Below are 27,782 nucleotides of genomic sequence, written 5' to 3'. Positions count from 1 at the left end.
GCATTTTTCAGAGATGGGATCCACAGAGCCTTAGAGAGGGGCTGGGCCACCACAGGGTGACAAACCCTGTGCTCTGCAAGGCTGTAAGAGCCATCAACCTCCTGTAAACCACCATAAAAAGGAGTGTAAAGAGCTACAGAGCCTAAGTTGGAATTGTGATATGAATAAATCAATGGTGCTTTAAAGGAGCAGGTGTAATGTAATGTAATGTATGTATAATGTATAATATATAATATATGTATGCTGCTCTCCTGGGAAGGTGCGTAAGAAAAATGAATAAATGCAAATTTTAAAAGTTGCAAATCTCTTCAGAACTTCTCCAGAAATGTTTTTAAAAGTCACTTTTTCAGATTAAGCAACTGAATCGTTGCTCCCTCTTGATCTTAACAAGAACTCTTGATGTTTCGTGAGCTGGAGTCCTCCGCCGGATAAGCAGAGAAGAGCTCCTTTTCAAACTCAAAGCGCAGCCAGCTCTGCCCTCTGCCGATGGCCGGGGACCACGATGGCCCAGGGATGTGGCCGTGGGTGACACCACTTCATGGCACGTTTGGAACAGGAGAGCCCTTGGAGCTCACCCTGGTTTGCTCCATGAGAGCTGCGGGAATCCCCTGAATAAGGTAATAATGACCAAGGAGAACTCGCTGCTTTTGGGGGGCCCAAACCTGCCCACGATCAGCCTCGGGGGGACCCTAAAGCCCCCCAAAGCACCGGGAGCAGGGACTGCAGCACAGGGGTGGGAACATCCAGGCGAGAGGGAAGGAGCCTTTCCCAGCAAGCTGCGGAAGGAAAATAATGGATGAATCCTCTCATTCCCTCGGCCTCAGCTCCGTGCCCGTCACAGAGGGGCTCTGCCAGCGGGTCCCTGTCCCCGGGAGCTGAGGGGTCAAGCCCCCCTAACCCCCACCCCCGGCAGCAGGACCAGCTGCTGGGGTGACACCAACCTCACAGCGACAGCTCCCAAAACACCCCGAGACCACGACAGCAGCCGAAACACCCCGAGGCCATCAGCACCTTTACGAACATCTGTAAAACCGCAAAAAGAGAAGGAAAGCGGGCGATGCCAGGCAGGATCCGGGGCAGGGACACCCCAAAGCGGTGCCGCGGGCCCCGCCGTGCCCGTCCCGCTCCCCACGGCGCAGCCGCTCCCCGCAGTTGCACTTTTGCTTTGCGCGGCGAGGGAGGGACCCGCCCGGGGAGCTGCTGCAGCCCCGCGGGGACACACGGCAGCAGCCCCCGGGACAGCAAAGGTAGGGCTGAACTCCTCCGTCCCGGCCACCTTCGGCTCAGGCCGGGCGGGTTAAATTGGGCTTTTTTCGATTGTTGTGCCCTAGGTTTGGCGCGGCTCCTCCGGGAGTGCTGAGAGGGGATGGGACGGCCCGGGGACAGCGAGGGGGGTCCTGCCTTCACCACAGACCTGGTGCGACTCCCAGAGTAAATGGGTAGAAGGGAGGCGATTCAGAGTCAGCCCAGCTATAGGTAAGGAGCTAATAATTCATTTATTGAAGAGCTCCTGTGTGTGCCTATGGGACGCTCTGAGCATCTGAGGGAGAGGAGGGGGATGGCTGGAGCTAAAACACCCAGCCTTGAAGATTGAAACTGTTTTCTGCTACCATTGAGTGAGCAGCTGAATTTAAGGATCAACCCCAACTCCAGCGATTCTCAGCCTCTGGAAACCCAGCACTACCTGGGATGGGACTCGACTGTAAGGGGCCTCTGAGGCCACTCAGCCCCATCCCCCCAGCATAGGGATAACTGACCCCATTCCCACGGCTCCGGGTTTTCCTTGGGTTTGTCTCCCTCTATTTGTCCCACGAGTTTTCCCAAGTGGCCTATTCCTCACAAGTGGCACCACGCTGATTTTCCACGGGCCAATTTCCATCTAATTACAAGAACCAGGGAGGAAGAAGACAGGGTTATCACAGCACAGGGATACGGCTGTGCATCCCTGGGGGGCATGTGCTGAGGGTTTGAGGGGATAACTCACGACTTTGGTGCCAGGAACATCTTCCAGGGACATCAGGGTTTGCCAGGAAGGGAGAAGGACGGTGGGGGATTAGGCTGACACACAGCACTGCTGCTCCGGGTTATTTTCCCTTCTTAACCAGGATAAATATTAACAAAGGAGGACAAGAGCTTTTGCAAAGGATTAAAAGGCAAAAGCAGAGTATTTCACATGGCATTAAACCAGAGCATTTATCTTTTTCAGGCATATTCTTGGAATATAGTTAGCACAGCAAGGGGCAACCTCGCTCCTATGGAGAAAGATCTAAATCCCAAATATCTACCAGGAAACTACTTCAAGGCAGAGAAGCCTCTTCCTCTGTCATTTGTTAAAAAAACAAAAAGCCAACCCCATGCAATATTCAGTTTCTGGTTTTATCACTTCTATTTTCAGTTCATACTTTGTAAATTCTACTTCCTGCCAAAGCAGGACAGCAGCACTTCAGGTGTGCCAGAGAACAGAGTGGGCACTGGGAGAAGCCCAGCCCACCCCTGGGCCAGCTGTCCCCTCCCCACAGGGCCCCTTTGGAGGGACAGAGCCACCCTCACCCCACCTCCACTCACACAGGAAACTGAATTTCCATTTGATGTTTCCTCAGTGCATGTTCTGCTTTTATTTTAGGTTGTGGAGGAGAAGAAGGGAAAACACAAGAGAGGCAGCAGGCACAACCCGGCCCAGCTCCCTCAGGAGGGTAAGTGAGCAGGGAACACCAGGGTGCTGCTGCTGTGCCCCAGCCACCGGTTTTATGTGTTCTTAAAACACCCCCCACACTGAACACTGGGAGACTGAGCACCCCCAGCTCACCTGGGCCAGCAGCAAGGGCAGGGCTTGGTGGAGGATCCATCCAGGCTGGTCCCTCACTGGCTCTGGGGAGGAGCAGGAGGCGTTGGCAGATCCCAGCTCTGAGAGGGCTCCAGGCACGAGGCTGCAGGAGGGACAGCACCCACAAACCGAGCCCAGCCAAGAGCTGCTTTCAAACCCTCTTCCCCCCAGCTGGGTTTAGGAGCTGCTGTGGGTTAAACCCCCCAGGATTTGCTAAGGAGGATCCACATTGGCCTGGACACCTCTAACCAGCCTCAGGCGAGGAGCCTGAGCTCTGCTGAGGGTGTGGGAGCAGCCCCTCATCCTGGTCACAGGTGGGCTCTGTCCCACACCCCCAGCTCCTGAGGGGGCTTTCATGGAGCAGAGGGATACACGGCTGCCTTCCAGCACACGGAAAATGCTTTACCCAGGATGTGCCCAGCTCTCACCAGCTGATTTTAGGCTGGCTGCAACCCTTACCTACTGTTCTGACTCATTAGGCACAAATCTTCATCCAGTGCCCTGATTTGGGGGGTACCCATGGAAAAATCAGGGGGAAAAGCTGCTCAGGGGAAGAAGGAGGCTGTGCCTGTGGAGAGCCTCTCACCCACCCCCTCGCAGTGAGGGGAAGCAAGCACAGAGCACGCAAACCCAAATTTCCTCTTTCTGGAGATTTTTTTAGCATCCTGCTGGTGTTTTACACAGCACATGGGGCTGAACTCTGTGATGTTGCTGCTTGGAATTTCCAAAGCACCGTTTTTCACATTGCTGTGTTTTTACACCCCCTCCCCAGCTCCAAGGGTGCCTCTGGGTGCCCAGGCTGAGCCCCCTCGCTGCTCCTCACCTTCAGCTGGGCCTTGGGGACCCCTCGTGCCACAGGGACAGGCAGAAAGTGCTGCAAGTGCCTCCCTGCCCCAGGGCCTGGCTGGAGGGAGCAGGGAATGGAGTTCCAGCAAAGCTGCTGTGCAGTGGGGATGGGGAAGGGCAGGAGCTGGGGGGCAGCAGGAAAAATAAGATGTGCACATGTGGAAGGGCTGAGGCTGCACCTTGTCCTTCCCCTTGTGTGTGCCATGGCCCAGAGATGGAGTTGAGGTGAGTTTTCCCACATGGGAATGCGGCCGGAGGAAAAGGAGCATGATTGAGTCTTCCTGAGTGGGTGACAGGAGCCCTTGCCAACAGGAGAGGAAAGACAAGCTAGTAGAAATTAATAAGAAAAATTCCTAAAATAAAAATATGATAAATTGTCACTTCTGAAGCATAACAGGATTATTTCACAAGCTATTTTACTCCACTGGTTGGGTTAGATGCTCCCTCTCTAGAAGGAAGGAAGACATCTCAGTCTCCTTGGCGAGTGAAAATACAAAAGTAGACATGTTTCCTTTTGTAGCAGATTTTCTGTTTCCACTCAAAACTACTTCAAAGTTTCAGTGCCAGCACGTGTTGAACACCATTAATAAGTGTTCACATTTTGTACCTCAGCACTGGAAAAAAACCCAGCAGGGACTGCAGCAGATGTCATTTTACCTTTTAAATTAAAATTTTAAAAATTAAATTTAAAAAATTGAAACGTTTTAAATCAAGTAAATGTGCCTTTGGCATCTGGGATGGTACCTATGAACTTCTCCCACTTAGAGCTGGAGGATAATCCTTCACGTGGAAGCCAAAGAAAAACCTGAGAGGGTCTGGGAGGAGATCTGAATTTCCTCTAGATTTATCAGATCTGGCTGAGGTTTTTGTGTCTGACACATTCAGATAACGTCACCAGTTTGGCCTGCAAACAATTTTAAATAAAATCCACCTCCAGCCTCCTTAGTACCGGTTCTGGTATTACCAACAGCCGCAGACGATGGGTAAGGACAGGCTTAGAAAAAGCAGCTGTGAGAAACTCGAATTGGATGAAATGCAGGGTAGTTCTGCAAAGGATGATTCATGTCCTATTTATAAAAGCAAAATCAAAAAGTTGACCCTGGTTTGGTGAAAGCCACTGACCTGGGACTTCCACCCACAGTGAGACAGCGGCGGTGGCTGCAGCGGGGCAAAGGTTTGGGTGCACATGTGTTACATGAGCACATTTCCTTCTGTCGTCTGCAGCTGGGGAGGGCGGGAACCTCCAGAGGGCTTTTCCCAGGAAGCCAGGGGATGTTCCCCTCAGGAGTTTGTGGGAAGTGAGAGTATCCCCAGCGAGGGAGGCGGGTCCGGCGCTCACCAGAGCATCTCAGCACTGACCACGTGCTTGGACACAGGAAGAGCAACACCCCCAGGTTTGTAGCACAAAATGAACACAATTTCTATTTATTGGTGGTTTTGCACCTCCACTGGACAGGGCAGGTGCTTGCTGGGCAGCAGAAGAGCCGATCCCCACCAAAGCCACACAGTTTTCTGCTGGAGAGATGCTCCAGCTCCTTCCAGTTCTCCCATAACTCTTGCTCTGTTCCACCCCCGTCTCCCAACAATGCTCCAACTGCACCTTTCTGTCTTCCAGCTGCGGGGCTGCGTCAATTGTTGAACCCCTGTGCTGAGAGAAGAGGCTGAAATGCCACCCAAAAGGTGACAGAGGCACAGCTCCGGTGAGGAAGTGTCCACTTGGGCACAGGGCAATGCTTTTCCCAGTGTGGATCCCTCCTGCTCATCCTGCAAGTGACCCCAGCGAGCTCTGACCCAGAGCATGAGCAGGGCACGAGGGCAGGACTTGAATTAACTCCCCCGACGCCAAAGCTCCCCACGATGAGCCGGTGAGCAGAGCCTCCCACACGGATTCCAGGGCTGGACTGTTCCCTTTGGATCCTGAGGCCACCCTGGCTGCAGGACAGGCAGGATGGACGTGTTATGATGCCGGGGCTGACCACAGAGCTGGAGCACAACCATGAGCAACAGCTCCAATTGCAGTGAGACAGACCTCAAGGCCTACTACGCTGTCACCTACACCATGATCCTGATCCCCGGGCTCATCGGGAACACCCTGGCCTTGTGGGTCTTCTATGGATACATGAGAGAGACTAAAAGGGCCGTGATATTTATGATCAATTTAGCCATTGCTGACTTATCACAGGTGCTGTCCTTGCCCTTGAGGATTTTTTACTACCTGACGGGCACGTGGGAGTTCGGAGGAGGCCTCTGCATGCTCTGCTTCTACCTGAAGTACGTCAATATGTACGCCAGCATCTACTTCTTGGTGTGCATCAGCGTGAGGAGGTACCTGTTCCTCATGCACCCCTTCAAATTCAGCGACTGCAGGCGTATCTGCGATGTCTACATCAGCATCGTGGGCTGGGTCGTGGTCTGTGTGGGCTGCCTGCCTTTCCCACTCCTCAGGCTGCACCAGGATGATAAAAACACCTGTTTCGTGGATCTTCCCATCAAGAAACTCGACCTCCCCACCTCCATCACACTGATGACCTTAGGGGAGTTGGTGGGGTTTGTGACCCCCCTGCTCATCATCCTGTACTGCTCCTGGAAGACAGTCTTATCACTAAAGGAGAGGAACTCTGCTTCCCGGGATCTGGGAGAGAAGAAAAAGGCTTTAAAGATGATCCTCACCTGCGCCCTGGTGTTCCTGATTTGCTTTGCACCTTATCACATCAGCTTCCCGCTGGATTTCTTTGTAAAAACCAGGCAGATCCAGGAGGGCTGCGTGCAGATCTCGGTGTTCCACGCCGTGGCTTTGTGCCTGGCCAGCCTCAACTCCTGCGTGGATCCCGTCATCTACTACTTCACCACGGATGAGTTCAGGAGACGCCTCTCCAGGCAGGATCTGCAGGACAGCACCCAGCTCCAGCCCCTCAGCTACGGCAGGAAGCACTCCAGGGATGTGCTCGGGGAGGACACCACGGAATACTAGAGCTGCCCTTCCCAAACAGCTGCCAGCACTCCCAATATTCATTAAATTTTGGCCTTTGCCACAATTTTTTCCCTCAGGACGCTGCGAACAACAACTCAAACTTCTGCTGTCAGTGAGGGTTGGAATAAATGAACAATCCCTCCCGCAAAAAAACCCCAAACCTGACTAAAAATGTGTTGATTTAATATTTCAGTTGCAAATTTTCACTTAATACAAACAGGAGCATTTCTGTTCCTCAGCTGGGCAGCAGGAGGTCACGGACCCATGGCAGAGGTGACACCGTGCCCCACTGTGACCCATGGCATCACCCAGCCATGCCCTGATCAGCAAGAAACAGCAAAGATTCGAGGTCTTGCTGTGCAGAAAGAATTTGATCCTAAAAAGTACTGGATGCCACAATATTCTGTTCCTGAAGCACAAGACAATCCAGCAGAGACTGCTTCTCCAGAAATTGCCCAGAGCCTGCTCCAGCCATGCTGAGCATGGAGTGAGGAGCAGAAGGTGGCCCCAAAGGACTTCCCATTTAAATAATTAATGAAGCCTCATTTTGGGGTGCAGCAAATGCCATCACCCCAAATCACACAGTCAGTGAAGCTTCCACACACTATTTTTGTGCCGTCAGTTCCCACTTCTGTATGGAAAGAAGGGTTGGAGCCATGCCATGAGTATTGAACCATGGGGTTGTGAATTTTGAACCATGGGGTTGTGGATTTTGAACCACGGGGTTTTGCATGGAGGGCATTTATTCAAGCCAGGTGTCCATCAAGCCTTTCACGTCCTCTTTTCACCAAAAACGGGGCAAATTATTTCCCTTTCGCTGATAACTGACCTACAGCCATCACATCCACTCCTCATCAACAGCAGCAGGATTCAAACAGAGGATCCAAACTTTTCCGAAGTTTGCTGTAATGGGAACTCCCTGGAAGCAGAGTCAAAGGTGCCACAAGAGATTTTTAAGAAAGGCTCAAACATGGATGTATTTTTAATAATATTTGCTTTAAATTCAAACCACAGAACCTTCGGGCTTGACTTTGGTATTTCGTTTGCACCTTCTTGTAAAATGCTATTTTTCTGTGAACATTGGAAACTTTACATTTGGAAGCGTAAAATACTGTGACAGTATTGTTTTTTATTTATGCAAATGTTGTTTTATAATTTATATAAGGGACATACACATGGTAGGAAAATGATGTGAAGGTGATGTTCCTGTCAGAACACAGGAAGTTTTCTTTTTCTTTTCAAAAACTCTTTCACATAATAAAAGAAAACTCCACCACCTCTTCCCTACAGGAATCTGAGCCGGTGCCTGATGGCTGAGCAAGCACTGATAATTCATGGAAACCACAAAGCACATGCAGAGTAATGAAAAAAATATTTATTTTTGTATTTCCTGTTGTATATAATAAAATAATCATTTCTAAAAAACGTTTTTTAAATGTAATTCGTGGCTCCTTCTCCCCCCTGCATCACCAATACACACGAACATGTGGCAGCACCTGGATTTGATGCCTCTTGAGCACCTGCAGAACATTTTAGATGCTTTTCTGAAATGATTTTACCCTTCTTCTTGCACTGGCGAGAAAAGCCAAGGGACAGGTTTCCCAAGATAATGGGAATTCCTCCAGCTGCAAGAATCCAGCCCATCGCTGTCCTTTCTGGCCACCGTGGGAGGGGAGCAGGGTGGCCCTGTCCAACCCCCCCAAAGTCACTTTTAGCTCTTGAGGGGAAAAAGCTGTTACATAAAGTGGTGTCAGAAGTTCAGAAATCGTTCAGTGAGAGAAACCTCAGGCAGCTGAAGTTTTCCACCCAGAAAATCCCGTGGGTGCAGCAGCGCCTTCCCCTCCTGCCACGGCAACGGGGTTTATTCAAATGAGCGTTAATTATCTCTTTTTACGGGAAGTTGGTGCAATGGCCGGCGTTGGTGACACGAGACAAATTCAGGGGACACCGCCCTGCCCTCCCCCAGGGCACCTCTGCTCCAGGTGGGATCTGCTGGGGCCACACTGAGGTCTCACAAACCCCTGGTGATGCTGCTACCAACACCTGGAGAATCAAGATACTCCTCAGATTACCAGGAGGTGGATTTTCATGACATGCGTATTTTTTTCCATGCCTCTGTATTTTCAGTGTCTCAGGATCCACGAGCTGGACTCAGTGATCCTTGGGAGTCCCTTCCAACTCAGAATATTCTGTGAATCGCTAAAATAATCTGAATAATCTGGTCTGCAGCACTGGAATGGGAATCTATGAATGAGAATGTAACCGAGAATAAAAACCCCCAAACCCCAAAATATCCCCTTTATACTGCAGGAAGGGTTTCCTCTGGTCGCAGCCCTCCCCCAGGGCGTTGTTATCACCGAGCAGCAAAGCACTGAGGTCTCTGCCAGTGCCCTCACCAGGCTGGCTCTGTGCTGAAGTGACAAGCGGCTTTTGGGCACAGAACCAGGTTTAATTCGTGCTGGGCCAAAAGGAAAGCCATTGTGGCAAGGGCGCAGCCTCAGGGGTGGTTTGAGGGATGCCCGGGGAGCTCGAGCTGTTCAGAACCAGCAGAGAGTGCTCTGGGAGGCACAAGGTGCGTGAGGGCGGCAGGGTCAGGGGGAAGCAGAGCCCCGGCTCCGCTCCGACCCTGCCCCGCTTCCATCGCGTCCCCCGCGCCGCCAGCCCAGCACCAGCTGCACAACCTCTCCCCGCCCTCGGGCACCGCCTCTTCCCGTGCCGCCGTCCCCGTGAGAACAGACACAGCGGCTCCCCTGCGGCTTTTTGGGAGCCTGCTGAGGCTGAGCGCTGCCCCTGCACGGGAGGCTGGCACGGCGAGCGGCGAGCGCAGCCCGCTGGCATCAGAGCCCACCCCGCTGGCATCAGAGCCCACCCCCTGCCTGGCCACCAGCCTGCACCCCCGCTGATCCCCGAGCTCTGGGGCTCATGAATTCCCTGGTTTAGTTCCATGTCGTTGCTGCTCTGAGCCACCCCACGACGGCACCTTTGGGTGTCCCTCCCTCCTGCTTCCCTTTTCACCTCCTCTGCGGGATTTGTGCCCCAGCCTCGGGGGAGGTGACGCCTCACAACGCTCAGAATCCCCGAGCTGGGAGCGGGGCCACGTGTCCTCCAACATTTCCAGTGCCCTCTGCATCCTCTGCCATCACCGCGAGCCATCCATGGAATCCCAAAGATCCCCTTTCACCATGAAAGGGGCTGATTTACAGCTTCTCTTACCAAAGCAGAATTTTTGTCCCCTCACGCATCTTTTACCAGCACTGTTTTATTTGCTGTTTTGTCACATGGTTGCTCAACATCCTGAGCAGAGTCCCCGTTTCTCTGTAACTCGTTAGATTTTCCTGCTGGGGTTAAGGCAGATTTGGCACATTTTACTGCACTGCTTACTTCCTTTTCACTTTGCTGTTAAAAATGAGCCTCAGCCCCAGCTCGTTGGGTGTAAATAAACACACAGAGCACCCCTGGCACTGCTGGACTTGCTCCTCAGATCTCAGTAACCAAAAACAACCTCCAGAGAGTGACCCAAATATGAGCCCACCCCATCGAATACAAAACCAAAAAGCTAAAATCTTGTCAGAGATGTTTTGATAAAGACCATGACCAAAAATAAGCCAGACCCATCAGGGCAGTGCCTGGTTCATGCTGCCAGTTATATCAGGATAGAGGAGCTGCAGCCTTTGGGGTGATAAACTCTGAGAATTTGATCTACATGATCTACAGCTGTGGCCAAAAAAAATCTGATTTAGAAGAAAAGATTTGGTTATGTAAAGCCATGAGAACAAAATAACGGTGATAAAATGTAGTAATGTCACTGCCTCAGAGGGGAAGGCCTGGTTCTGGTTCGTGCTTCCAGCTCTGCTCTTGCACCTTAGGTCAGACCAAGCCAGTCAGGGCCAGTGTTTGGTCTGGGCTCCACAGAGGTGCCACCATGAGGTTAAAGGGAGGGAAAGACTGAAGATCCTTGGAGGTCAGGTACCTCCATGGTCACCATGTGGTAGAGCTCCAGTTGTCAAGATGATAATTTTTGATGCCATTTTGCTCAAGTTTCCTTCTACTCCCACTTTTTTTCCCCTGAATTCAGGGAAGAAAATGAAAAGCCCAAGCAACCAGCAAAGGCAGGATGAACACAACGATGTAATCGAGTGCCATAAGGAATTGTGAGCATGAACCACTCTTAACTCATCTCCCATTTTCCCAGTGGCCCAACAGTGCTGTGAAAAGGGAATATCTTGGTGAGGCTCCAGCTCATGGAGGTCATGGCTTTTACCACCCACAATGTGCAGCTTTGCCTCCCCATTTGTGCTCCCACAAGTCCCAGGGAAAAAAAACCCTTATTTTAAAGATTTTAACCCACCCAAACTCTGATTTTGGCTGACTCGTTTCCCTCATGTGCTGTCAGACCAGCAGTCCTGTGATCAGTGCCATTATGTGGGACAAATCCACAGTCACAGGACACTGGATATTAAAGGACACACAAAAGTCAGCACAGCTCCAGAGAAAGTTCCCAGGAGACCTGAGTGAAACAGAAGCTGAAACTCAGAGAGCTCTGAGGTTCTGGTTGAATGAGAAGTTTCTTATTTAAGTGAATCAACACAAATCATCCAAGCCCACAGCCCAGCCTGTTCCTGCTGCTTAACAGCCTAAAAATCCTAAAGCGGCACCATCCCAAACCCAAAAAGAACAGCAGCACTGCCCACGTTGGTGTCATGCTGCTCTTTGAGTTCCTTCACCCAGAATTTCTCCCTCTGGGCTCATCTGCCTCAGCCCATGAGTCTCTCATGGAACTTCAAATCCCTGGTGAGATCTGGTTCAAATCATCACCATGCTCTGCCATAAATCCCAGCTCTGCAGTGAGGACACATCTTGCCTTCGAGCACAAGAGGGTTCTGGTTGTTTTTTTCAAAGAAAATATAAATGAAAACACAAAAACCCAAGAAAAGAAAATGATATGAAGAAAGCAGAACGAAGAGTTTTGTGGAGGGACACCATCAGCTGCACTGAGAAACAACAAATACTGGGAGTCTGCAAAAGGATAAATGCCCATGTCATCCAATACATCTGCAAATGGGATATTTATTGGAGAAACACAAAGTGTTCCTGGTCCAGGAACCTGGTCGAGTGGGAGGTGAACTGGCAGGGGGTTGGAACTAGATGGGCTTTAAGGTTCCTTCCAACCCAAACCATTCTGGGATTCTAAAGGCTGGAAAGATCTGGAGCTCACTTTTTACTCAGACAGCCACAAATCAAAGGTCTTGATCCAGGGGGAAAACAGAGCCAGCAGGCAGCAATCCTGGGGCAAGTTGTGCTCAGCCACCTCTACCAGTGCAGCCTCACCACAGCAAACCCTTGGAGATGGGTGGGAAGAGAAGGAGCCGTGGCTCTGGAGCATCCTCCAGGGATCCAGCAGTGCCCTGCGACTCCTCACGGGAGCGGTGAGGGGAGCAAGAGGACTCGTCCCCACAGGAAGGCAGCTCACAGTGAGGCACAGACGGATCTGATAAGCACAGAGCCTTCCTGTGCCCCGGGGCTGCTCATGGGTGGGAAGTAGCAGCAGCTCTGCTCACCACGGAAGTGTCAGCCCTGGGTTGTGTGAAAGTCTGATCCTCCTGCCTGTTTGGGGTTTTTTTGTCATGATATGAGGCAAAGCTGTAACTGCTTCCAGCTTCAGGCTGGGTGACAACGAACACTGGTAAAGGAAGTGTGGTCTGAAGTGGGGCTTCTACATCACTCTTATTTTTAAAAAAAGTAAGGCTTAGTTATGACAAAGGGCTGAGAACATGAGATGACAAAAGCTACGATCCCCAAGGGCAGAGAATCCGAAGCAGTGAATTACTTATCACCAAGTGACCACTGAGATCATCACCCCACAGAACCACACAGCCTCCACAGCCCTTCCCTCCCAAGGGATTTTGGGGCACCAGGTGGAAGGCATAGGTTTATCCATAGAACCATGGAATGGCTTGGGTGAGAAGGGACCTTTAAGGTAATCTCATTCCACCCCCTTGCCATGAGCAGGGACACCTTCCACTAGCCCAGGTTGCTCCAAACCCATCCAACCTGGCTTTGGACACTGCCAGGGATCCAGGGGCAGCCACAGCTTCTCTGGGCACCCTGTGCCAGGGCTTCCCCACCCTCACAGGGAAGGATTTCTTCCCAATATCCCTCTTAAACCTTCTCCATGCATGGATCTGTTTGTGATGAATCCCACTGCTGACACTCTCATTCCAGAATAAAAGCACTGGGTTCCACACCAACAAGGGATTAGGTCTGTAGGAAGGAAGTTCCATGTTCCAGAATCAGGTGTCCACCCATGGATTTAACCCACAACAGCTTCAAACATCAACAAGCCCTAAAACGGAACAGCAGCTCAGGAGAACCCAAACATTTCTGCAAGACACAAACCACCATCCACAGTGAGAATGAGTCTGCAGACAGGAAACTCACTTTTGCATCTGTTCAGGTGGAATTCAGGGCTGTCACAGCACAAAAAGAGAGAATACACATTTAAGTAAACAGAATAGTTGAACTATAAGAAATAATTTCCTTGGGAGGTGGAGTGGTAGGTGGAAAGCCTCTAATTACTCTCAAGACAGGAAATACACCCATCCTATTGCCTAGGTAATATCACAAATATATACTCATAATGAAGAAATAATGTTAATGCAATAATGTCACTGTAATTATCCGTATTGTAATTATTTTGGTGGCAGCCTGGAAGCTTCAATCAGTGCTGGCATTTGGGCTCTGTGCCACAGCTGGCAGCAGAGCCATCCCCCACCCGGCCTGGAATGAGGACAGGCAAAGCAGCTTTAATCCCTCCAAGCCTGACCTCGAGCTCAGCCCTCCCAGGGGGGTAATTCACATACGAAGTGGAGGTTTTGGGGGCTGCACCCCATTTATCTGGTCCTGCACAGCTCTGCTGAGGCCCCACCTGCAGTGCTGTGTCCAGTGCTGGTGTCCCCAACATCAGAAGGACAGGGAGCTGTTGGAATGAGTCCAGAGGAGGCCAAGTTTTTATGTGGACTGCAGCACATCCCCTTTGCAGACAGGCTGGGAGAGCTGGGGCTGCTCAGCCTACAGAAAGGAAGGTTCTGGAGGAAGAGACCTTCCAGTGTCTGAGGGACTACAAGGAGGCTGGAGAGGGACTGTTCATCAGGAAGCAGTGACAGGACAAGGGGCGTTGGGTTCGCACTGAGAGATGGGAAATTCAGATACACAGAAGAAATTCTTCCCTGGCACAGGGTGCCCAGAGCAGCTGTGGCTGCCCCTGGATCCCTGGAAGTGTCCAAGGCCAGGTTGGACGGGGCTTGGAGCACCCTGGGATAGGGAAGATGTCCCTGCCCATGGCAGGGGGTGGCACTGGATGGGCTCTAAGGTCCCTTGCAACCCAAACATCCTGGGATTCTGGGACACGAGTTCTCCTCAGGTCCAGGCTGTTCAGTGCTGAGATTTCAGCCATCACTGACCCCAGACTCTGCTGAGCACAGCTGGATTTTGGGGAGTTTTCCCAAGAACTCATCAAGTCCACAGGAGCCAGCCCAGTCTTGCTGGAGTCCCAGCAGGCTCTTTGCCCCCCAGACCCCTGCACAGACCCTGGGAGTGCTGCTGTGCGTGGGAGGTGACAGTTTCTCACTGCCACACCGAGCACAGCTGTGCTGCAACAGGCTGCAGCACAGAGCTGAGCTTACGGCCAGAAAAGCCTGGTTTAGACAAGCAGTTTAACAAGTCTGAGGTGCTAAAGCTCCTTTTCATACCAGCCTGAGGCCTCAGGGGGTTTTTCAAAGGTCTCCACACTACCCCTATTTTTTTTTCTCCAGATCTTCACCTCAAGATATTTATAGATGCAAAGAGGTTCAATTTTTATAGATTTTTATCAACAGTAAGGCTGGAGGAGACTGAAGTTCTAATTTAGACTATTACATACTCTAATGGAAGAGTCTGTCACCACAGCCACCCACACCTCAGCAGTCACACAGAGCAGCAGGTTCTGTAAAGGGCAACAGCATCTCCTCCAAGAACCAAAACCAACTGTGTTCTTAACAATGATTTCTCATGTGCTTTTCTGGTTAGAAGAACCCCAAACGAACCCACGTCATGCTGCAAGAGGAAATACGCAAAGCACTGCATTGCCAGCTTCACGCTGATAGAGGTATTTAAAACTTACATCTAATTTTTAATTTATAGGGTCAGAAAATGAACCTGCCAGCTCCCCCAACGAAGCAGTCCGAAGTGCCTGCAGAGATCCTGCCGGTTGTGCCGTGCCCACAGGATGCTTTTGCAGTAAACACAGATGTAAATGAAACTCTTACAGTAAATGAGTTTGCATTTGCATCCCGGCAGTGTCACGCCCTCAGTCACCACACCCATGCCTTCAGAACAGTTCTACTCAGATATTAACAGGGTTTTACACAGTTACAGCTCTATTATAAAAATGTTCCTTACTATAGACACAAACTAAGCCAAGACACGAAGCACCAGCTGGAGGAAGCTTTGATCAAACCATTTTTAGGTTTAATTTTGGTAAAATAGCTGAAAAACTCTGTTGGATGAATGCACCAAGTTTTTACCAGTTACACACACTTTACACCCAAGTGTTTGCTGCCTGTGCCATCTACTGGTGCAAAGGACTCCTCCAACTCGTGCTCCCTCCTGCTTCGACAGCCCAGCTGAACACAGCAGCTGCTCAAAGCCAAACACAGCATTAGAAGATCCCAGGAGTACCTGAAAATTCCAATATTTTGGCTTGGACACCCAGCCCCAGCCTAAAACGCTTAGGGATAGGTAACAAGCCCAGCAGAGCACACGTGTGACCAAATCCAGCTCCCTGCTCACCTCAGAGCAGGTGAGAACAATCTGTTCCTGCTGTCCCTGGCTCCCTGCCTGGAACATCCAATAACATCTTAAAGAACTGACTTCACTTCGTTCCAAAGGTATAGAAAGTGTTCCAGCCCATGTGGAAGCAGGTCCAGCATTCCTGGCTGGAGGTGCATCCACTGCATGGACACTGAGCTGGAAAGAGCAACTCCTGGGGTTTATTTTCCATATAATCACACCTCACTGCTACAAGCAGATGCTTCTTGCTCTCCACAACCAACACATCTCCAAGTCCTTCCACTCAAGGTTACAAAAAGAACCGATCCTGGTTATCCTCCCATCCAATCCAGAGGAGGAGGAAATCACCCCTTGTCCAAAGGCACAAAGTCTGGAGGAAAAACTTCCCAGCACAGCTGCTTCTCCCAGTAACACCCTGTGAGGGAAGGAAACCTGGCTCACAGCGACAGGAATTAGAGCTTTCTACAGCATTTTATTTCATTATACACTTCAATTTACTGAAATACTCTCCTACACACCCTATTTTAGAGCCAAAGCTCTGGTTTTGGGACACATCCTTGGGGGAAGAGCTGTGTTAGTTTCTGTGCTAAAATTCCTGTGTTCTCCTTTCTCCTGCAGTTTCCTGGGCAATGACAGAGCAGCAACTCCTACAGGCACCTCTCCCTCCCCACCCCTCTCTGTGCGGAAATCCTGCTGCTTTCCTTCCAGCTGCACAATCCCAGGCACTTTCCAGGAAAGCCACAAGGGTTCAGCAACACTTTAGCTCGAAGCCCCAGCAGTTTCAGGGCAGGACTCCCCTGTCTGAGCTTCCAGCAAAGCTCAGGGTCAGAGCTAAACATTCATTAACCTCTGCCTATCCCGATGTGCTGAACAGCCCCTCATTAACACCCATGAACAGCCTGGGACAGGCAAACCTTCAATCACAGCCTCATCACCAGCAATATTCAAATGAATTGTAAATACATCCTGCCCTTGCAGTGAACACCCCCAGAGCTGCTCCTGGGGGATGCTGTTTGGAGAGAGCCCCTCTGTTCCTCGAGCTTGTCTGGCACCACAAAGCATTTCCACAGCACCAGAAGACGAAATTCAGCTTCACAAGCTCAAAAAGAAGTTAAGATGGGTAAGAGAAGAGCACTGCATGCTGCCCCAGGCCCACAGCATCACCTCCCTCACCTCTGAGCACCAGGAAGTCACACAAACACCGAAGTTTTAGAGAAACATTTATTATAGGGTTGCAGAATTTATGCCAATATAAAGTCCCTTAATAAAACTCTCAGGTTTATCAACTGCAGGACACTAACTCTTCATTCTCTTTAGACTGCAGCTTTCCAAAAAAAGGGAACAATGCTCTGACTGCAGCAATAGTGCTACTTGCTCATAAAAAGTTGATCTAAAAAGTTTATATAAGCCCAAGTAGTTTAAGTTTACAACTACAGTCACGTTCACAAGTGAGCTATACCAGAACAGACCCTGGAAATAGGAAGTTACAGGATAAACCAAGTCATAACCAAAAATACTGACAAGCTTTAAGAGCAACTCTATCTGAATCTAACAACTAAATGCCACAAAACCAAACTAAGGGAGAAGAACTCAACGTAAGCTCAGGGAAGGTTCCAAATATACATACGAATTCAATACAGTAATTGCACAAAAAGAAATAGGGTAGTGTTAAAGGTTTCTGATCACTGAGCTTGGATTTTACATGCTGCACACATGGTCGTTAAAATAAACCTTTAATGAGCCGGATCAGGAAGGTTTTTGAGCCAGGATACGGAGTGCAGAGCTATTCTACAGAACTACACAAGATGTGCAAACCACAGATTATTAATATTAATCATTCTGTGAAAGTTAAGGTGAACATAACTGGTTCCAGCCAAGGAACTGGTTAACATTTTTATATATATATATTTTTCTGCCATTCCCAGATTACACTAAATCAAACACATTCAACAGATAAACTGATATTAGCTTTCTAAAAAAACCTTACTCAAATTTAAGTTTTACATGAGACAATTAAAAAGTTATACCAAGGATCAACGAAAGCTGAAATGGTGACTTTGTCTTCTGAAATACAAGCAATACACAGAAAATGCATAAGGCTTTTGATTATCACTGCACGGTTTAATTGCAGAAGTCGATGTCTAATGCTGACTTCTCCAGGAAGGTGTGACCTGGTCACCTCCCATCCATCACCTTTCACTGTTGACAGATCTTTGTCTCAACCACGAAAGAGTTTTCAAAGTGTCTGATTGAGTGACAGTTCTCCGCTGCCCGTTTCTGCACACCTGGGGACGAGAGACAAGAGGCTGAGTGAAGGGATCCACAGCCCAGAGCAAGCATTGCCAGCTGCCATCATTACAAGACACAATCATTCAGTGCATTGTGTTTCTCCAGCCAGGAACTGCCACCAGAGCCTGCTATGGGCTTGTTTTCCATCCCAAATCCTTAGCCCAACGTGCATTTGCACAGGGTGTGCTTTGCAGAGCACTTCACCTTGGGAGGATTTACCTCACTCTAGTTCTTCCTAACACTATTAGAGTGATTTTTCTCTATTTCAGGACATGCCAGCACTGGGTCTGACCCAGGCAGTTTACCTGTGTCAGCTGTGGCTCAGTAAGAGACAAGAACACAGCAGTCCTACCATCAAAGAGCTGCTCTCCTCAATCACTTCCATTTACAGTAATTCAGAGAAGATTTAGCTTGTTTAATTAGAAGAGAATTGTTCAGAGTACGCAAGAGAAGCACCACCTCTTTACCTAACCCCAGCAGGGCACTGCTTTGGTTTATTAACACGTAAAATCCCGGCTGTCCTTCAATTCAAAGGCATCAGGATGGAGGTGAAGTTTCCAATGCCTACCCAACAGGATAACCTGGGTTCCTCCTATGCCTCCAAGTTACAACTCCAAGGAATTGCCACAGCACCTGAGGTCAGTTTGATCTAACAGATGAACACACAAATTCCACAAAAGCTGAGAGCCAAGGCAGCACCAGCAAAATGAGAAGAAATGAGAAGACTTTCCCAGAGAAGTTCCAGGAGTTTATCCATTGCAGTCTCATTTCTGTGACATGGCTCATACACTGTGTGCTAGAAATGAGGTGGGGAAGGCAAGGCAAGACTTGCCCCTGAACAATTTTCTCCTCACTTTGATTAGATTTCCCACCCTCTCCCCTCCACAGGCAAACAGGGAGAGTTACAGCACAGCAGCTGTACCAGGAAGCATTTTCCATTTACCAGAATCCTTTTGTGCAAGTGCTCTGCAGGAATCTTTTGCTCTGTGGCAAAGATGTCAACAGCGTGTTAGAGCAGGATGATTTCAGGGAACATCATAAACACTCTTCACAGGGCTGTCTATAGACACAGCAGCTGTCAATTTAGCCTTGTTCCCAAAATCATCCTCACACCAGCTCAGTCACACGCCTCTGCCTCCCATGAGGACAGCATTTAGTGTTCCTTCATGTGCCCTACACAGAACCCCTTTGCTGCTCCCACAGAGGGAGCCTTCCTTCCATCCACAACAGGATGTTGTGTGCAGCAAGCAGCAGATGTGGCTCCTGATGCTGCAACTGGGCTGAGGAAACTCTTGCCTAAGAGCTTGGCAACCAAACCAGAGCACAGAGTCCTGACAAACCAAACATTTGCATTCTGAAAGGCTCTAACTGACAAAGGGTTAGCTTGCTGTGTTTGGTGGAAGCAGCAAACATGAAATGCCTTGAGCTGCACTGAAGCAAAACTCACAGCACCAGATTTCTGTCCCCCAGGCCTCGTCCCAGTAGGTCGGAGCACAGACACCTCAGCTCAGTCCCTGTCACAGAGTGGCAGGAGCACACAGGCAATAAAGAACCAGAGCTCAGCAGCTCCTCTGGAGTGTTCTTCCTCTTTCAGAGAGGAAGTCTGGGATGTCCGGAGCTCACTGTTCAATTACGTTTTTTTTCAGAGCAAGTAAATCAGAAGAAAATGTTTTTATTTGGTGCTCCTGTAACCCAGTTTTAGATAGGACAGGGACAGAATGAGCTGTGCCTACAGAGACTCACATTATCTGATGGATTATATGGATTTTGGGGTCAAACTAACTTTTAAGTTCAACAAAAGATGGAACAGAAACAGACTTAAATTTGGTTCGGGCATGTAGCCTGTAATTGTGTAACTGAAACTTTTTCAGCATGTTCAAATGACACTTCACATTCAGACATGAAGGCAGGGGAAATACCCAGCAGGATCAGGAGTAGCCTCAGCTTCTGCTGAGCACTCAGATTCCCAAGACTAAAAACTCCCCAGGTTTAAGTATTTACCCCTTCCCTAGTTAAACAATACCTTTGCTTTTTCCAGAGGGGAACTTACCCATGATTTGGTCTCTGCGCTGAAGCCTGAAGGTCTCTTTTCCCACACAGAGCTGGTAGATGAAGATGCCCAGATCAGACACGTTATCAATCTCCTCTGTAACCACCATCTCCTCACGCACCAGGTACGTCTGGGGCAGGTAAGAGCCAGTCTGGAAGAGACAAAACCTGCAGGTACAGACTGCTGCTTACCACTACATTTTACTCTTTGCTTTGGAAGGGATTCAAGCAGCAGAGTTCAGCTTTCCTGATTTTTAATACCAAGATATGCTGAGCTCAACCAGTCGCATACCAGGGAAGTTAAAAACTGACAGAGGCCGTTTCAAACAGCTGCAGTTACATCCAAACAAAGCACAATTAACCTCAACTCTGCAAGCCTCACGTGAAGCAAATGTAAATAGAACCTGGTCAGGTTTATCTGTACACAAAATTTGCAGCTAGAAGAGAAACAAAGTATTGCGAAAGACTCCAGGTTTGAGGCAATGTATTTCTAATATAAAAAAGGCAGGGCAACCTACAAAAGGCTTCATCAGATGCTCCCAGCACTACTGAGACAGCTTCCTACCCCTCAACTCCTAGAACAGGGGCAGGGACATACACTTACAGCTGATCTTCATGGAGCTAAAAAAAATACTGCAACAAGCTAAACAGACCAGTGGCCTCTAGAACCAGATGTAAGAGAGTCAATGATTTTTTTTAAAAGTCCATTTGACACATGATAGCCAAGTATTGCATTTAAGTGGGAAGCAGCAACAAGCTCTGTTAACTTGACCCACAAATCATCTTGGAAAAACACCAGTTTTAGTCACTGAAGAGTCAAATGCTTGTGGTGATCTCATAACCGCAGCGCCAATAACTGGGGAACAAGTTCACATTGTTCTTTTCAGCAAAACCCTCACGGGGCGACCGAGCTTGCTGGGAGTAACTCTCAGGTTTAGGCTTTCAATGATATTTGGAGCTTTATCAAATTCCTTTCTAACAGCTAAATTTAGCCTTATCTGCTGGTTGCTTTCAGCTCTCATAAAGCCAGGTATTAATAAGAGCATTAGGCATGAATCTACTCAACATAATATACACTGACAGCTGGCCTTAACTTCAGTGCAGTGACTGAGCTGGGGGATTATGGACTCTGATGGAGGGAGGACTGTTCTAGCAAGGGCCTGAAGTTCAGGAGCAGCACCCAGCACTCTTAGCAAAAGGCAGCCTGTCAGCAGAACCCAGCAGCAAAGCTCCCACATACCGCCAGCTTGGCGAAGAGATCCATCAGATTCCTTGGAGGCATGACTATGGAAGTGTTCAGCGGGATCACGTAGCAGTTCCCCAGCTGCAGGTCGAGATACGCTGTCAAAAGCTGTTTTAAAAACAAGTTTTCAGTTAGTTGGGGGCCTTTGATTAGCAGAACACAATTCTACCAGGAGCAAGGCAAGCTAAAAAAGCTGGGTATCACTCACAGCTACTACAGAAGTGATGCATTCAGGAACTGCTCCGTTTAAGAACTGAACTGTTACCACTTTGGTAAACCAAGTGGTTACAGCAATAGTTTAAAAAACTTTCACAGATAAGAGAAAGCTGAATAGAAAAGCAGCTTCTGCCATAATTGTAAAGGAGTACAGTTTGTACTAACACAGAGGAAGTATTTGGGAGTATGATCTCATAACTGAAAACGTCTAATTAAGCACAGTACAAACAAAAGGTATCCAGCTGCCGATAACAATTGCTCCCTTTAAATAGTTCTTCAGGAAAAGTGTTAGTCCCTACAATACTCTCATCAGCATTACCACTGAGCACAAGAACTGCAGCAACTAGAATTATCTGTTTATTCTATCTGCATTGCCAAGGCTGGATTTACAACCAACCTCTGAGAGCTTTTACAGCTGACTGAGGATAAATGTTAACACTATCAACACAACTTTAATAAAAAAGTCAAATGAAAGCCATCCTCTCCTCTTCGCCTTACACAAACTCCATGCAACCACACAGCATTGTCAGGTTCCAAGTTTCAGCTGCTTGAAGAGATTTTTCAATGCCCTTCTCCAAGACCCCCACCTGTTTGCAATTCTACATTTTGCTGTGACATTGTGCTGCATCCTCAGTCCCTTAACTCACATTTATGATGTTCTCCATTTACATGGGATTCTTGACCAAACAGCAAGCGGCACTTCCAGATATCCCACAGGTACCAGTAGAGTTGCATAGCACTGAGATGCATTTTTCTGGGAAACATCAGAGTTCCTACCCACAGTGACTGTACCACCACTGCAGAGTTAATCCCACTGTTACAGAGTTCACAGGGTCAGCTGTGTCACACTAAAAGCCAAGCAGCACTCGCGCTGACAGCGAGCTTTAAAGCCCCGAGCGCAATCCCCGAGCTGTGTGTGCCTGTCCTGGCCCCGGCTGTGCCCCGGACACTGACCCTGTCGAAGTCGTGCACGATGGCGGCGGGGTCGCTGTCGGAGAACTTGGGGACGGGCACATCGATGATGGCGATGTTGTCGTCCTCGCGGATGTCGGCCTCCTCGGCAATGGGCAGGAAGTACGGCTCCACCGCGCGCTCCCGGCCCTCGTTCTCAAAGTAGCACATCTCCCCACGGTACACCTTGTGCTGGGACACGAGCAAGGGCAGTTACCTCACAGCAAACCAGCTCCTAACACTGCATTTCAGTCTGCCGAGACTGAGCGCAGCTCCGTCACACCCAAAAGACAAACAGTCTTCATGGCCCCGCGATCCTTCTTTCCCCTTCATCTTTCCAGTCTAGTGATAACCCATTTACACCTTTTTTAATCAATGCTGTTTAAATAAAAAAGAACTCTCAAATTACCTTTGGCATGAAGTACTTGTAGATGCAGGCTCCACCCACAACAACCCCTGCCAAAATGAACGCCAGGCCCAGCAGAGTCAAGAGACATCTTCCAGATGAGTTTTCAGCCCTGTGTGTGGCAACTTCTGGGTCCTTTAAATAAAGAAAGGTGAGAACTTAGAAAGGGCAGCTGCTCTGAATTTAAAGTGAGTTGTTATCAACTGCTTCACTTTGACCCACCATCTTCTACTTCTTCTAGGTGCAGGAATTACAAGTCAACATCATAAAATAAGAAAACACTCACGTTACTGCATCAGATTAAGATCAGTTTTCAAACAGCACCAAGAGTATTTTCTGAGTTAGAGGATGTTTTCTGGACAAACCTTTGTCCAGGAACTATTTCAATTGTAAGAAACTTAAATAACTGTAACAAAAGATACTGTGCTGCAGCCACGTTCTAGTACAAGAAAGCAGGATTTGTAGATCAAGGTCATTAAAGGTACACAGTGTCTTCAGGCCTCTTGGTAAAGCCTCTTTCCCCTCCCCCTCTCGCTATCACTTGCATTAACATTACTTTTCCTCCCAAAGCTGGATTAACAGAAGAAGCCAAGATGCAACTTTGTCTCTTGGCTGGGGAACAGACAACTGACACGAGTCACCAGGTTTTGGAACTTTTAATATGCACAAGCAAAGTCCATTATGAAAGAAAACCACTCGTCAGCTTAAACACAGCTTCTAATTATGCCAAATGAAAACAAGTCCCTGTGGCACATCCTACCCTGCAGCCTCAAAATAACCTCTCTCCTACCCAAATCCCAGGAAGTTTTGTTTCCAACAGCCTGAAACTTCCCTCTTTAGCTCAGCAGCTTGTTTTCCCCCACCCAGTGTTCTCTCAAACAAAGATGACTGCACCCAAAGGAAACTACTCTCAGGTGGTGGTGAGTTGTGCAATCCTCACTGCAAAGGCAGAGGTGGTGTCTGAAAGGAAAGTTTAACCCTCCAGAGCTCCTGCAGCATCTTCCCAGACTTCCAGCTGCAAGGCTCAGGCAAGCCAAGTGAAGAGAACAGCAAAAGTACTGTCAAATACTAAACAATCAGAAGACACATTCCCTCCTGGAATCACACACTGGGCTTGAGTCTTTAAAAGGAAAAAACAAAACACAAAAACAACCACCAAACCCAAAATGTTTAGATAACCTCTATATTTGGTCAAGAATGTCCCTTTAATGATTCCTGACTCCAGGATTTAATAGCTTGCTTTCAAGATCTGCTCTTTGTCCTGGTCAGGAAGGAAGAAAATTGGATTTCACAGTAAAAGAGCTTTTCCTTTGAGGTGTTCCCAGAATCAGTGGCTGGGCTGGGCACAGCAGCTTCCATGGCCTTTCTTTATTTGGGTCCTGCAGAACACAACACATTTAATGACCTGTGCTCCCAACAAGCGCCAGCATTATCACCGAGGCTGCAATATTTCCATGCTCAGCAAGATGCAGCAGCATAAAAGTCAAAGCCATCAGTTATGCAAGCACTGAAACAAACCCCAAGCTGTTTTGTGAAAGTCAATACTCCCACATTCCACTCGCGCATCCTCCAAACACAAAAATGTTGGTTCAGCAGGACACAAGCTGCTACAATTGGCATGTGAAGCATTTGTTAAAAAAGAAACAAACTACAAAAACAAAGCCAAACCCTGGTTTCAAGTCAGAATGATGCCACATTTCCATGGCACTGTGTGAAAATCATCTTTCAGGGTTAAGCAGCTGTAAGATGGAGATTAATTCTGTTCTCTCTATGCTCACCTGCACCTTGGAGGTCCTTACTCATCCAGCCTGTCCCTACTTGAACACACCAGTCTGCACCAGTTTTGGCACTCCAGCCATCCCCGTGCAGGGATGATGTCGACATCTAATTAGCTACACTTGCACTACACCTATTTCAAACAAAGCAAAGGTGGTTCAGCATATTAAGCAGCAATGTGGGCAGCTGAACCTGAGAGGGAAGAGTTGACAGAGCTGCTAAGAGAACACAATAGGAAGATTTTGCTCCAGCAGGTTACAAAACCTCTGCACAAAAGTAACAGATAAAAGTCATCAAAAACCTACAAAGAAAATGCAGTTCTAAGCCATAACAAGCAAAGAAAACGAGGGATAAGAGACAAGAAGAAAAATCACTTGTTTTAACACTGCTGACAGCCCCAAAGAACCTGCAGGGAGAATATTCTGCAAGCTCAAGGGTTTTGTGCAGATACTCCAGGGGACTTTTATTGTGCTGTTTCAGCCAACATTAGCCTTTAAGCTTGTTTGCTCTGCACAAATATTCCGGCAAAAAAAGACATTAACAACCACTCCAACAAGTCTGTCTTGGAGTAAAATTATGAACTTGATGTTTACACGCAATTTCAAGCCCTGAAGCCAGAGTGAAGAGTTGTTAAAAACCCGAGTACGTGTGTGCAAACACACAGGATATTCCAAATTGAGAGGAGCAGCTCTCATGAGAACACAAAAAGGGGTGCGTTTATTAGAACTATTCCAGTCAGAGCTTTCACAGTACAGGGCTAGTAAATGTATGTACAACCAGTTGTCTCAGGAGTAGCTGAGGAGTTTGTCGCACAAGAAATTGGCCAGGCTAATGACATCTTCAAATTTTAAATCCTTTATCTACTCTGTTTTCCTACTTTCTCTCTTTTTGATCCTGTAATTCAGTGCTACTATATTAAATGTGCACATATCAAGCTCTGACAGCTCAGAAGAGTGCACTGAGCAGGAAAATCACTCTGCATCCCTTCTCCTTCCAAAGGGGGGCTATTTCAGGTGAGGCTGTGTAGGCTGGAAGGGAAGCTGCTTTCCTGATTACAGCTTAGAAGGGAAAAAAAAAAAAGAAAGAACTAGAGCCCAACTCCGCAAATTTTGTTGTTTTAAAAATTTTCTTACTTTCCAATTACAAATAAACTCAGCTTATGCCATCTTCCCCGTCTAGAACCACTGATGTATTTACCTACAGGCTGAGCTTCTCCATCTGCCTAAAACGCAAGACACCTTCCAAACAAATTTCCCACAAATTGGGAAAGTTCCACTCAAGCCAGCGACGCGCAGCTCGCTGGGAAGGAAAAGCCAACCACAGGGTGCTAGCCTGGGTTTCTATTTAAAACCCTTTATGGCAGGTTTCTTAATTTAAGCGCGACACCGACGCCTCACCGCAGCTGCCGGGAGGCTCCGAGCGCCGCCGGGAGCGGAGGACGAGCCTCAGCCCGCTTTGTTTGCCTGGAAGGCGCCGGCCGAGCGCTGCCCACGCCGGGGGGGAGCTCTCCCTGCGCTCCCCCGGCCGGCCCAGGGCCGAGCTGGGAGCTTTAAAGCGCCGTCAGGAAACGCGGCGCTGGCACGGGCCCAACTCGAGATAAACACCCGGTGCCGGCGCTGGCCCGGGGGTGTCACGGGACATCGCACCGCGACGGGGCTGCGGAGAGGGACAACACCGCGGCACCAGGGCCCCGCAGCCTCTCGCGGCTGAGGGGAGACGCTCCCGCAGCCCCGGGCAGGGCGCGGCGGGGCAGCCGCCACAGGAGCGCGAGCCCCGCGGCCGCCGCCGCCTCCCCCGGCCGCGAGAAAATGGCGGCGGCTTCGTCTCCTCGCGCCCCCCCCTCACACCCGCCCCGCTCCTCCCGCCGCCGCTGGCCAGGACACCCTTGTGCCCGCACCTTGTCGGCCACCAGCGCCTCGGCCGCCTCCTTTTTGGGCTCATCCTTGAGGGCGAAGGGCGAGTTGAAGGCGATCTTCACCATGGCGCCGGCGCTGCTGCCGCGTCCCGGAGCGGCAGCGGGGACAGCGCGGAGGGCGGGGCGGGGTCTGCGATGGCCGCGCCCCCTCCAGCCCCGCCCACGGGCCCGCGGGAGCGCCCCCTGCCGGCCGCGCCGCCGCACGGCTCCGTTTCCCCCCCACCCCGCACCTCGCCTCAGGCGCCGGGAGCTGATCCCGACGTGGCGTGACGGGATCAGAGAGGCTGGAAAAGCCCTCCGAGACCATCGAGTCCAACCTGTGACCGATCCCCACCTTGTCACCAGCCCAGAGCACCGAGTGCCACGTCCAGACCTTCCTTGGACACCCCCAGGGATGGGGACTCCACCACCTCCCTGGGCAGCCCCTGCCAAGGCCTGAGCGCCCTTTCCATGCAAAAATGCCTCCTGATGTCCAACCTGGCCCTCCCCTGGTGCAGCCTGAGGCCGTTCCCTCTCCTCCTGTCCCTGTTCCCTGGGAACAGAGCCCGATCCCCCCGGCTGCCCCCTCCTGTCAGGGAGTTGTGCAGAGCCACAAGGTCCCCCCTGAGTCTCCTTTGCTCCAGGCTGAGCCCCTTTCCCAGCTCCCTCAGCCGCTCCTGGTGCTCTCTGGGCACCTGTCCCAGTGCCCTGCCCCCTCCATGGAAAGAAATTCTTCCTCGTGTTGACGTGGAACTTCTTATGGTTTGGTTTATGGCCATTGCTCCTTGTCCTGTCACTCGCACCACTGAACAGAGCCTGGCACCATCGTCTGGCACCCCTTGGAGATACTGGTATGGATTGCTGAGATCCTCTCCCAGTCTTCCCTTCTCCGGACTAATCAAGCCCAGCCTCCACAGCTTCTCCTCATCAGGGAGATGCTCCAGACTCCTCATCACCTTTGTGGCCTCCACTGGGCCGTCTCCAGCAGTTCCTTGTCTTTCTTGTCCTCAAGAAGCCCAGATCTGGGCACAGCCCTCCAGATGTGCCTCAGAAGGGAGAATGAAACACTTAATGAATTAGACTGTGTGAAACAATCTGCTCCTTCATATGGATGGAAATCTGTGTCCGTCTCGCTAGAATTTGACTTTACAGCTCTACAAAGAAATCTGGTTTGAATCTGGTGCCCACACTATGGAACCCTCCCTCGCAGACAGCCGTAATTAAACAGAGCTGAACACTTATGCAAATATTGCAATAAGTAATTCTTCTAAGTGTAAACAACATGCAGTGTGTATTCCAGCATTCAAAGCATGTTCCTGTTATTCCACAGATGGAATACACTGTGTTTCCTTTCAAGATCATAGGTTTGATATTGCTGCCTTTCATGTTCGTAAGAATTTTGACTTTGACTTCAGTCAGAGAAGAACAAAGTGTTTTATGTCTATTTAGCCTGACTTGGTCTAGTAACAGAAAACACTCTAACTTCATTTT

General features: G+C 49.4%; 2 protein-coding genes across 4 annotated transcripts; one reads left to right on the top strand and one right to left on the bottom strand.

Moving 5' to 3' along the window:
- The first annotated feature begins 1,182 nt into the window (after positions 1 to 1,182).
- On the top strand, positions 1,183 to 9,453 carry GPR174 (G protein-coupled receptor 174). 3 transcript variants are annotated; one of them, XM_069015082.1, is made up of 3 exons: positions 1,183 to 1,247; positions 2,624 to 2,693; positions 5,286 to 9,453. In XM_069015082.1, exon 3 carries the CDS (start codon positions 5,667 to 5,669, stop codon positions 6,639 to 6,641), a length of 975 nt encoding a protein of 324 aa, XP_068871183.1. In that variant the 5' UTR covers positions 1,183 to 1,247; positions 2,624 to 2,693; positions 5,286 to 5,666; the 3' UTR covers positions 6,642 to 9,453. The 3 variants fall into 3 exon arrangements, with proteins under 3 accessions (XP_068871183.1, XP_068871182.1, XP_068871185.1); XM_069015081.1 differs by lacking the exon at positions 1,183 to 1,247 and adding an exon at positions 1,383 to 1,476; XM_069015084.1 differs by lacking the exons at positions 1,183 to 1,247; positions 2,624 to 2,693 and adding an exon at positions 4,947 to 5,064.
- Positions 9,454 to 16,674: 7,221 nt separating this feature from the next.
- ITM2A (integral membrane protein 2A) lies at positions 16,675 to 26,438 on the bottom strand. The gene is made up of 6 exons (XM_069015080.1): positions 26,295 to 26,438; positions 22,625 to 22,756; positions 22,219 to 22,407; positions 21,046 to 21,156; positions 19,807 to 19,957; positions 16,675 to 17,752 (listed from the first exon to the last, which is right to left on the bottom strand). Exons 1-6 carry the CDS (start codon positions 26,376 to 26,378, stop codon positions 17,664 to 17,666), a joined length of 756 nt encoding a protein of 251 aa, XP_068871181.1. The 5' UTR covers positions 26,379 to 26,438; the 3' UTR covers positions 16,675 to 17,663.
- Between the last annotated feature and the right edge of the window lie 1,344 nt (positions 26,439 to 27,782).

Source organism: Aphelocoma coerulescens, chromosome 4A (genome assembly GCF_041296385.1).
Source record: "Aphelocoma coerulescens isolate FSJ_1873_10779 chromosome 4A, UR_Acoe_1.0, whole genome shotgun sequence".
NCBI lineage: Eukaryota > Metazoa > Chordata > Aves > Passeriformes > Corvidae > Aphelocoma > Aphelocoma coerulescens.
Note: the sequence above shows the minus strand (reverse complement) of the source record. Positions and strands in the feature narration are given on the sequence as shown.

Excerpts from the sequence above, each read along its gene's own strand:
- GPR174 (XM_069015082.1), top strand. The coding sequence starts at position 5,667 with ATGAGCAACAGCTCCAATTGCAGTGAGACAGACCTCAAGGCCTACTAC.
- ITM2A (XM_069015080.1), bottom strand. The coding sequence starts at position 26,378 with ATGGTGAAGATCGCCTTCAACTCGCCCTTCGCCCTCAAGGATGAGCCC. Across the intron at positions 19,958-21,045 it reads ATCTCTTCGCCAAGCTGGCG|ACTGGCTCTTACCTGCCCCA; the intron begins GTATGTGGGAGC and ends TGTCTCTTCCAG. Across the intron at positions 17,753-19,806 it reads GCGCAGAGACCAAATCATGG|GTGTGCAGAAACGGGCAGCG; the intron begins GTAAGTTCCCCT and ends TCTCGTCCCCAG.